Source organism: Egretta garzetta, unplaced genomic scaffold, assembly GCF_000687185.1.
Source record: "Egretta garzetta isolate BGI_Z169 unplaced genomic scaffold, ASM68718v1 scaffold163, whole genome shotgun sequence".
Classification (NCBI taxonomy): Eukaryota; Metazoa; Chordata; class Aves; order Pelecaniformes; family Ardeidae; genus Egretta; species Egretta garzetta.
The window spans coordinates 64660-76712 of NW_009259308.1; the positions used below are offsets into that span (position 1 = coordinate 64660).

General features: G+C 40.7%; 1 protein-coding gene across 1 annotated transcript in view; it reads left to right on the forward strand.

The window, feature by feature from the left end:
* Nucleotides 1–12053, forward strand: part of CRB1 (crumbs cell polarity complex component 1) — a 111190-nt gene that overhangs the window by 26802 nt on the left and 72335 nt on the right. Inside the window, 1 exon segment of the mRNA XM_035891738.1 lies at nucleotides 10681–11265. Within this exon segment, the coding sequence (XP_035747631.1) occupies nucleotides 10681–11265 (585 nt within the window).

The following is a 12053-nucleotide window of genomic DNA, read 5'->3' on the forward strand; positions in this document are numbered from 1 at the left end:
AACTCTTTCCAGACTCCAGAGAAGCTGCAAGACCTTGTGTCTCTCAAGGCGAGATTCAGCCTCCTCAAGAAGCAGCAGCTCCTTTGCTCCCTATTTTCCACTATTTGGAATTCAGACAGAACCAGATGCAACTGGATTTCACCCAAATTCACAAACTGACAGTTTTATGCTGTGTTACTCCCTCTGTGTTCCTGGAAATCCCCCCATTGATGCAGAGAAGAAGTGAGACCATGCTTTGGTCTTTCTGCAACCCTTTTCGGCTCTGGCACCATTTCCCTCACTATTCTGCCATGTGTTTGCTTCCAAGGTGTGCGCTTTAGCCTTAGCGTAGCTGTGAATACAGGTGGTATCTTTCCAACTGCAAGCATTGCTTTCATTTTTCCAGTTCCCCAGCACCACTTGCGCCCCTCACTGGGTTCACTTATCAGGTTTGGAAACACCAGATTATGCTTCCTTTAATTTTAAAAGGCTTGATGCTGCCATCTTTGTAACTCTTGGGAGCAAGGCAGGAGCAATACCTTTCACAAAAGCATTACAAATTCACCCCTCCAAACAAGTTAATCTAGGCATGCTGAGAAAACTCACTAAGGGCAAGCAACACAGGATAACTTCTTAAGGTATAAGACATAATTCACACCCCGAACTAAACCATCTATGTTTTCTCTATTTCTGCAAAACTTTTCATCTCACAGGAGAAATCTTTACACACATGGCTCTGTATCCTGAGTTATATGGTGAGGATGTCCCCAGCTTTAATGAAGCCTTAAGAGCAGTGCAGGCAGGAAAGGTATCGATTGAATCCTTGGGACAAAGACATTTAACCTGCAGAATCACCAAATCTTTCCCATAAGCAATCAAGATTATTACCTAAATAAAATTGTTTCAGATCTTGAGCACAATAAATTTTCCATGTTCTTTGCCTCTGAAGACCTGATAGAAAGATGAGCTTGAAGCTGGCCCCCGGGTTCCCACCACTATATATTGTGGTTGTTGCTCACCTGCCTTTTTATCTTCCATGCCCCTGTGTGGAGGAATCCTGTTCTGTATTATTAAGAATAAATTCTGCTGTGTGAATTCCAATTTCTTCACTTCTAAAGGGAGAAGGAACACCTCATTACGCTCATGTCTTTACTCCTCTGCAGAGTCAGAAGATAAGAATGTGGAGACATATAATGAAACTATTAAAGAGGAAAGTTATATCCAGATAGAGCATGTACAGTTGCAGGGATTGCACGGCAGAAATCAGTTCACTTTCTACATCAGCGTCTGTATCATTTTCTGTAATGGATAGCAGCTACCTTCTGGGCCTGATCAGCCACTGGCCTGCATCTTATAGAAACAAAAATGTCTGTGCACAGTAAAAGCACGACAATCACTATGCACTATCAACTTAAACTGCAGTGCTGTAGCGCTAAACGTAAAAGTGAAGAAGTAGTGGATGAACTCTTCACATTAGAAACAAGTCTGTTTGCATTGCTACTAGCACCATGCCTTGATGGCCAATTGAAACAAAAACCCTCCAAATTCTATCTGTAGGAGCTGTGTGGAGCTCACGGGCCTGATTCTCCTCCTATTCCCAGCCACAGACACAAGGGTACAATGAAAAATAAAGTAAGAGCCAGAAAGTATTTACTGCATTGAAGGAAAGAAGTGAAGAGGGGAGGGGGGAAAGCTATGAGAAGAAACCATTTACCTCATTTTTGAGATGTTTATTTGTCCACTGCTAACAACACAACTCACAAGCTAATGAGCTGCATCCATTCCCCCCTTTTCTCCAGCACTCTTGCACTGGCCAGAGTGGCTGCGCGTGTGTCCCCATGCCAGGCGAGTGCCTTTGAAGCAGCACACCTCTCTGCAGTGTGATGGGACAGGCACTGCACGGCTGCTTTGTAGGAAGGGCTGTTGCTGTGTTGGGGAGCAGCAGCAAATTAGTGTGAGCTTGCAGAAAAGTTTGGAGAACACTGATATGGAGACACTGATTTAACAACCAGTTCTGTAATCTGAATCACAGATCGCTTTAATCTCAAAGTGTTTCCTAAACGACATTTTAAAATTTTAATGGTGTTCACTGGTTACTCTTAAGCATATATACAATACTTCTGCTTCAGGAAATAAGTAGTGAATTTTCTTTCCTTGGGTTTGCTGATACAAATGTACTTGAAAACAAAATGGGCTTTTTTTGATAGAAATGGAATATTTGTGTAACCACCTTTTTTCTTTTCTGCCTGTGTGCGGTGGTGGTTACTATAGTAATAATCGCGATTCAAGATTTAAAGCCTGAAAGTGGTTTCTATAACAACATGCTAGGATGTTTTGGACACACAATTGAAGTTTCAGATTCAGGATTAACCCTTTGTGATCACAATATTTGTGGACACGACAGCAAATGTTTGCTTGTTTGGCATAAGTTTGTTCATACCTTCCCAAGGTACGCTTTTTCATTGACAATATTGAGCAATAATTCCAGCTGTGGATAGAGCTGGTCAGGTCCCGGGGCTGGTGCTTCCATCCAGGCTGAAGCTTGCAAAGGAGAAATGGCACCACAGTAACTACAAGCTACTCATTACGTTAAATAATTAGGATGGTAGAGAAATGTTTGGGGAGATGGGCAGGGAAGGGGTAAAATAGCAAGAGTACAATGTTTAGGAAGTTTGAGACTTTAGTCTGGCAACCAGAACTGTGTGGAAAAACTGAAATTATCTATTCATAGAGAATCTTGAAGGAAAAGCTATTCTGAGGGCTAAGATTGCCCCTTACCTGGCTTTGTTTTGTCCAGAATGGCATGGTTTCATGTCCTTTTCTTCCCCATCTGCCAAATGTTGATCCACAAACAGCATCTCTGCTTTTCAGTCCATGGTGAAGGTATCTGATCCCAATCTCTGTCAGTGTTGATTATGCAGCTGTGTTCATGTCTTCCCTAGTTCTTCAAGATACGTCGAGATTGAATATATATGCACACCCACAACTTTCTAAGGCTGCCTTTGCAAGGAAGTTATTGTCATAGTGATGAACTGTGTTTTCTATGTCATGGTGCACTGCAGATAAACTGAGATATGTTTAGTTATACCAAAGCCAAGCGCTCTTCAATGAGGCACTAAATGCCTTGGGCAATATTTCCAGTTAAATGCTAATTATTTCAAGATATCACTAAAGTCATAGAGCTTGATATTTAAGTGACACAGATTCACACACTTGTTTTAAAATCCCAGGGGCAAGTTTTAAACAAAAAATGAACATAAGCATTTAAGGTTCTCATTTCTAACTCCATCTAAGCCCTTGCTACCATCATGTTATCCCATGACTTCTTTAGTGAGCTTATTTGATCATAAGGTAAGCCTTCAGTTGTGAACAAATGCTGTCGTCAAGTCAACAGAAGACAGATTGAAATAACAGCACTAAGAGAAGCAATGGTTCCTTCATTCATCCCAAGAGAATTTTATCTTCCCACAACCTTGGCCACAACCAAGATGTCGATTATATAAGCTATTTTAGCAAATTAAAAACAACAAAAGCCCCCACCCAACACACATTTTCCGGGTTGTTTTTTTTGTTTGTTTGTTTATTTGTTTGTTAAAGAATGAGTATATTTTTTTGCTGTTGTAATTCAATAGTTTTCTCCTTAGGAGTATTTTTAAACTTTCACTTCTCAACTCACAGACCAGAATATTGGTTTTTTGCTATCCGTTTCAAGAGGTCAGATTTTGCTGTGAACTGCTTTATCTGCATTAGTTGGTGTAGCTTCCTAGTTCAAATTCAAACGTGTGAAGTAATAAATCTTTGTTAAAAAAAAAAAAAAGAAAAGTCCTCTTCAAAGCACAGTAAGGTCATCAGTGTTGATGACTATATGGGAATCGAGAAGTCGTCTATTTTTCATAGATTTTTTTTTTCCTAGAAAATAGACTAGCTCTGTTATGAAGGTCAGAAAACCTCCGCAGTGTATGTAAAAGACCCTGAAGCTGTTAGTGTTGAGAGCTTCTGCGAAGCATAGAGTCCTCCTTCAGGGGAGGAAGGCGCATTTGAAGAATAGCATGGTGAATTACAAGGAGCCTCCAGGCATGATGAGGTGATTAGCAAAGTGCAGGCATGGCCACAGTCAAGTGAACTTCAGCTCATAGCAATGCAATTAGCAGTGATTGAAATTTGATTTTAAATTCTGTTGCTGATTATGATATTTCACCAACTTGTAGGGAGAGTTATGTCCGGAAAGAACAAGTCTTTGCTGAAAGACATCTGCCAGAAGCAACCCAACACAGTTTGCTAGCTTTTGTTTGTGGACTTTGAATGGCTAAGTTTGCTAATCAGATTCTCAGAATTAGGGATCATCAATTTACTTTACTTTTGATTTTATCAAACTTAAGATAACAGAATATTTTGAAAGTTACACATGAACTCGCTAGCTCTCTGATTCAACCAAAAACCCCAGCCAAATTGTCGGAAAAGATGTAAAGATGAGCTTTTCAAATTTACTGTCTTTACTGAGGAACATTAGTTTCCTTATCAGGAGTCAGAAGCTCCATGCCAAATTACTTTGGCCCTGTCAAAACTCCCGCCCTGTTCATGTTAACTTTCCAGCTAACTCAATTTTGCTCTCCTACGCTCACTGTCATGCACTTCAAACACCCACATTGTTTTGTATCACTTCAGTGGTTTCTGATCAATAAGGTCTTTACCAGACCAAAATAATGCAGTTTTAGTGCTAATTAGTTATATAAGCTCAATTATTCATACACTAACGTCAGTTTAATGAATTTAAGTAAGCTTATCCAAGAGAAAAAAACTGGCTCTTTCTCAGCATTTTTTATATTTAATAGTTTGCATCAACTTTTAGAAGATGCAGGTATCGGCATGTTTCTGGTAGTACTGATGATTTGCCAGTAGATGGCAAGCTTTACTGCAAAGAATTTTACTGCCAAATATCTCATCTGCATCAAAAGCCTTTAACTATAGGGTAGAATGCTTGGCACTAATTCCTCTCATAATTAGATTAATGTACCAATGTTTATATAGAAACTGATAATTACCTCAAGTGTCAGTCAGTGTAAATCCAAAGTGATCGGCATTTTGCTTCCATTTTTCTAATGTTACATGCAAGTTTTAAGACTCTGTCAGAACAAGTCACCGCTGAAGTGACCTTAATTGCTTAAGAATGAAAGCGATTCCTCTGCGTATCTGAGCTAGAACATGAGGCCTTTTCAGGGTATGCCTCTGCAACCTTACCAAAAATTAAGTCCCCAAACCACTGAAACATTTCCACCCTCTTTCTGCAAATGTAGTAGAGAATATTCTTCAACCATGAACTCAACCTGAGCCAACCTTTGCATCAGACACGACCATACTCTGCCACATCACGTCACAGAGCATGGGGAAGTTCAACTTCCACGTGCTATGATCTTCCTCTGTCATGTCCACATAGCTCTCAGTAGCTCAATGGGTTCCCAAATCCAGCCTTCCACATCACTCCAGAGCAACAGGGAACTGGAGTTTCCATGGGGCAGGAAGGGATGTAGCATAAATATCTTGTCTCAAATAGGTGGAAAATGGTGCTCCAAATAGCAGTCCAGTATCCAAGGGTTTTCTGAAGCACTCACATCATTTAGCAAGATTTTTTTTCTCAAAAAAATCATGGGACTGTCCTGGTGAACTGCATACCATTTGATAACCACTGCATGACAATTGCATACCCTTTGATGACCACCTTTTTAAGATACAGTTTTGCTGCTGGGGCAAAACTACTGTATAGCACCCCTACCAAAAAAACTCTGTGTCCTAGCCTTTAAATAACAAGCAAGCTAAAACTCAACAGTGATTACATTTCTGCTAAGACCTTCAGAACTCTTGTGTTCCGGAAGAACTACACAAACATGGGGCACAGTGCATTAGAATGAAGATCAGTCTCCAAAAACTTTATTGCTTCACTGTACACTTGTAGTACAAATCAGACCAAAGCATTCTCTAGGGAATACTGGATTTATTGAATTGTCCATTGGCAATTTCTGCATAAGAAATTTATTTTATAAAAGACAGAGGAGTTGAAATTAAGACACTAGTTAAAAAAATCCAGGAAACATTTTCTGTTTCATGGTTTTCCCAGTTGTGGTGTCACCTTGGAGATAAATCGGTTCCCTTCACTACAGGCTGTGGGCTTGCTGTCCTCTTCTCTCTTTTTCCATCCACTATTAGTGCCTCAGAGGGCTATGAAGCTTTTTAACCAGTGCTCAGAGCTAGTATGTTGCTATCAAAACTGCAGGCTGGCAAATGCTTCTGTTTCTCTCACGCACAGTCATTACAACAAATTGAGTTGTTGCACACAAATTATCTCTGGAAAAGCAGTAATAATTAACTAAATTGCTTCTCATATCACAGTGGTCCTACTTAAGAAGCACTTGAATGATTGACCTCACCTCTTGTAGTCTACACAGCATAATAGTTAGATAACGTTACAACTTCATCATAGTTAATATCTTCAAATTTGCAATGCTTCTTCAAACATGCACTTTTCAGGAATTTTAAGTGGGTAGATAGAAAGGAAAGCTCTTCAAAGCAGTGCAATCCCAAGAAAAATGTGGGATGCAAAAGTTCCTAAGGAATGCAGTTTTGCTCATTTTTAACTGCAATTAGTAGATTGCAGTAAGCTCTTTGATATCCAGGCTAAAGAAAAGAAACTAAATACACGGGTAATATACAAAATTAGGTAAACTAGAACATCAGAACCTACATAAGGGTATGTTGAGGAGGAGAAAGGTCTGTGATACTGCTGACTGTGGAGCAAGCCAGTACACCACAGCCAACATCTTGAATTTGGCTTTCAGTGAGAGCTGTGAGCTGGGAGTACAACTGACACCACATTAGGATGAAATATCTGCTCCCAGTGCAAGACTGAATATTAACAGGTTTGGGGATGGTCATTTAAAGGCAGGCTAAATCAGAAGTACTGTTTTTGTCCTGTTTTCCTTCAAAGAACAGGAGGTAAAGCTCCAGTTCTCCTCCTGCTAATCAACGTTTAGCTTGCTTTCTTGATCAGGTCTACCTTAGCCTGCATTAAGTAAAGATATTCTTTACCAAGAAAAGACCATACCTTTTTTCTAGATATTTCTCCTCTGCATCTCTGGTATGTACAAGCATAACAACAGCTAAAAATAGTTCAAAAAAAAAAACATTTCTCAGGTTTTGCTTATATATACAACACCCCAAAAGAAACAACCAAGAAACTATTTCTACGTAATCCTTATGACCACTGTTAGTTTGTTTTAAATCATGATGTCACTGTTACTATGTTAGTACATAAACCTCTATTCCACGTGTTCAAACAAATATTAATTAGGTATTTGACTCAGTAAATGTATCTATTGATGAGCATCAAGTTCATTCAGATTGGTGCTTTTTATTCTCAGAGGCCCTGCGGCTCCTGTGTACAACTCGGGTCAGAAGGCACAGCAATGAAGCACAGATAACTTTTCCAACCTCCCCATTTATTATCACAGTGTCATATCTACACAAGCTGTCTTTCCTAGCTGGTAAAGCCTTCTGAGGCTTTCTTCCTCTGCTTCCCCTTCCTGGCAAAAAAACAGATTAAATTATAGTATGTATTAAAATAGACATCATGAAAATCCCCCCTCATCAATCAGTTTGTGTTCTCTGACACTGCCCAGCGGTGGGTTGTTATCCTCAGGTGACCAACCCTAGCCTCTCACTTTCCCAGGCAGCCAGGGATCTGTCCCAGGACTTCATCAGCATTGGTCTAGCCCTAGTTATTAATAAGCATCTCTACATGCTGCTTCTCTTTCAGTGCCACATCTCCTTCTCTACTGTGTCCACCCACCCAAATCCCGGTTCCAAGAACCAGGAAGAAATTAGAGGCTGGTGGTGGGTGGGTCTGAATTTCTCTGAGAAGTTCAGTTCATTCACAACACTCTGTTTGAACAAACATACATTGTTCTGCCATTCATTTTCAAGTAACTGCTGTAGAAGACACATAGCCTTTGTATTTCCAAACGAGACTCCAGAATAAAGGTATAAACTGAAAGAAGAAAATAGGATGTTTACAGGACAGTCACAGATTGTTTAATGCAACGTTCATTCTCCATCCGCTAGTCTTTCCCTTCTGAATCACTGCTTTCTCTCCAAAAGGAACATTCAGCTTTATTTCATAGATTCTTGGCCAAGATAGGACTGCTTTTTTTTTCCGCTCACATGATACAAATATTTTTTTCTCTAGTAATATGCAAAATATTTATTTACAGTTTTACCCTCATATTCTGAGGAATGTTACGTTGTAATCACATTAGAAGTCTGATGGTATGCAGATGTTCACTATACAGTAGAGAATTTCTTATAACATGGTAAAAAACAGCTCCGAAAGAAAAAAAATGTACTGGATAGAACTTTTATTATACTCCAGATTAGATTTTCCAATTCGATCGTTAGGAATTAAAATACTATACATGCATTTGGCTTTTTAGGTCAGTATTTATATGGTCCCTGTCTTGTAGGTGGTTTATGGCAGTAAACGACTACTTGCCTTTCCTCTTTCCATTAATAGTTGTCTATGAGTGTCGTGGTTTAACCCCAGCTGGCAACTCAGCACCACCCAGCCGCTTGCTCGCCCCCCCACAGTGGAATGGGGGAGAGAATCAGAAGAGTAAAAGTGAGAAAACTCATGGGTTGAGATAAAGACAGTTTAATAGGGAAAGCAAAAGCCACACATGCAAGCAAAGCAAAGCAAGGAATTCATTCACTACTTCCCATGGGCAGGCAGGTGTGCAGCCATCTCCAGGAAAGCAGAGCTCCGTCATGTGTAATGGTTACTTGGCAAAACAAATGCCATACCTCCAAACATCCCCCCCTTCCTTCTTCTTCCCCCAGCTTATATACTGAGCATGACATCATATGGTATGGAATAGCCCTTTGGTCAGTTGGGGTCAGCTGTCCTGGCTGTGCCCCCTCCCAGCCCCCTCCCATGCACCTGGCGGAGCTGAGAGCTGAGAAGTCCTTGACTAGTCTAAACACTACTTAGAACAACTAAAACATCAGTGTGTTATCAACATTCTTCTAGTACTAAATCCAAAACACAGCACCATACCAGCCACTATGAAGAAAACCAACTCTACCCCAGTCAAAACCAGGACAATGAGGTTTGGTCTGCCATCGTTTAATTTTACTAACACAGTATTTGAAGGCAACTCCAGGATTTCTTTCACTAGCCTCTCCTCTGCATTCAAAATCTTGACCTTTAGAGCAAGATAGAGGTCCAGAGCAAACACAGCATTTGCAATCACCCCTTTGGGCCTTACCATCTCCATAGCCTTGAGTCAGTTTATGTGCGAGTAAAAAAATTCCCAGATGCTGCAGGATGCGTGCTGGTGATTAATACCGTTTCCACTAACCTATACCAAAACAATGGTCATGGCAAGTCATGAAAGAAGCAACATGATATTATGAGATTAATTTAGTGATCGATAGAACCCCATTACACTCTTCACCTATGCCTGTGCTGCATGCAGGAGACCTGATTATAGTACACACAAAATTACACAAGCTTCAGTCTACCCCACGTGATGTTGTTGGCAGAGAAGGTGTGATTCCAGAGGATTCAGCCCAGGTCAACACACCTACTTCAGGCACTCAGCATTTGGCACCTTGCTGCTATTGCTTAGCATGCCTAGCGCTGAATTTAAGGTAGCAGGTGTATACCTACATATGTATGTTATCCTTATCTGAATATAACCATACATTTTATTATGGAGACAATAATGATTTAAAAAAATATACAGTTTCATGGCAGAATGCTTGATTTCTTTTACTAGAAAGAACATCCTTCTCTATTTTCACTGCTTTAACTCTTACCAGTGTTTCTCAGTTGTGGATTATGAACGATGCTGGTAACAGCCTGCTCCTCCCTGACTGGAAAGTGAAAAGTAGCTACTGTTATTGCCAATCAGACTTTACAGCAGGAAGGCACCTCCAAGTAGCTTTTAATTACTGCCAGGAGCTCAGTTCCTGGAGGGTAAGGAACATGTTTACACTGTGTCCTTTCGGCCTCAGAGGCAGGAAGGCTCTCTGAGGGCTATTTTGAAGCTCAGGTGTTTGGGAGATTCTTTGTGGTGGAAATGCTGTACAGCTGCCAAATTACTATCTGTAATCAGGGAGTCAAAATCAAAGAGCATGATGGTTTGAACAACTTACTTGAGCTATAACTGCATCCAAGTCATTTAGCTGTGTCAAAACCTAATACAAAGAACTTCCACCACAGAAGGAATACAAAGTGGTATTGAATTGAAAAATGTGGGCCAACTCCTTTTTTTAGTAAAAAAAAAAACCAAACCGTGTCTCAAGTATACCTAAATGCATTCCGTAGTGTTGGATATCTGTTGACAACCACCAATGTTTCTGCAACTGTAGTCTTGATGTAGCGTTAAGCGATCCTGACACTCCAGGCCATGACTGTTGAAAGAGGCGAGAACAGGGAATTACAACCTTCTCATATGTTCATAATTGGTTTCATTTTACATTTATTAGTCTACTGATATGTGTCACACAGTAACCAGCCCTGTTTTCTTCTCAACCAGTTAGCAATCGGAGGCGTTGGTTTTGAAACACAGTTGTGTTAAGAGTTGCACTTCTTTCACTCTTTTACTTCCAGTGCTGTGGAAGTCCTCAGGATTTTTTGTGTTTCCTTCCTAGAGTCATTTTGCATGAGGAATGATTCCAGGTGCCTGTCAAACTCTTGCCAAAAGAACTCTACATGCGTTGCTGGTCATCAAGATGATACTTGCCATTGTGCAGACATATCAGCGGACAGCGTGGAGGAACTCTGCAATAAAACTCCTGATCCTTGCTCCTCAAGCCCTTGTCTTCAAAACGCTACCTGTTTAAGCTCTGCTGGAAACCTCAGCTTTACTTGTGAGTGCCCTGCTGGGTATAATGGACCTACCTGTGAAATAGCCATCAGCGTGTGTGACACAAACCCCTGCAAGCATGGAGGCACCTGCCAAAACGGCCTGGCTGGGCTCACCTGCCTTTGTAGTGCAGGATACACAGGTACACTCTGTGAAATGGATTTTGATGAATGCATTTCCGAACCATGCCACAACGGAGCAGTGTGCAGGGATGGGATTGATGAATACTCCTGCTACTGCGTCCCAGGCTACCAAGGCAAGCACTGTGACCTGGAAGTGAATGAATGCGTGTCAGATCCATGCCTGAATGGAGCAACATGTCTCAACCAGATAGGACAGTATGACTGCATCTGTCCACTTGGATACACAGGTAAGCACTGTTAAATCAATGTTTTCTTTGCATCGTGGAGAATCGTCATAATTCATGTTCTAGGTTCAACTCCCCCACCCACACATTTAGTCATATCTGTATTACCACCTTGCCTTCAGCTTTGCCACCAGCGGCTGTTGGTGCATTGTGAGTTACCTTATCACTGTGAACTACTGATACCAGATAGAGGAGGATTAAAGAAATCCCACATTTACCAAAAACTGCAGAGCAGTTTTGTGAATATCAAGCTATGCCACAGGGCTGGGCTAACTTCCCTTTTAAAAAGACCATTCTCAAAATGCTTGTCCTCAGAGTGCTATCCATAATTTTTGGTCATCAGACAAAACCGATGTTTGACAGGGTTAAAATTAGATCTAATTAGGCTTGTTTGATTTGCTAATCACAACAAACTGAAGTCTTAAACCTAGATGTTCCACATTAACTGCCTCTCCTCTGACCTTCCCAGAAACAGAGGACTCATTTGCAACTAGAACATTATGTAGGTTAAATAGAAAGAAAAGTATTGTCAGGTTCCCAAACTGCCCATTTTTTGATAATCCCATTTTATGTGACTCCATTTTAAAGACACAGGTGTGATTTTTCTTGCCTACTTCCTGTACTGGAGAGCATATAATCCTTACAGGAGATAGCTCCCTTCAAATTTCAAAGTTGTATTCAGGGGTAGGACTGCATGAGGTAGCACACTGAATCATTAAAAGGAGAAAAGGGGAGGCATTCTAGTCAAAGACTGCCAGTCAGGTAAGCAAAGGAAAAAAATCATACAGCAA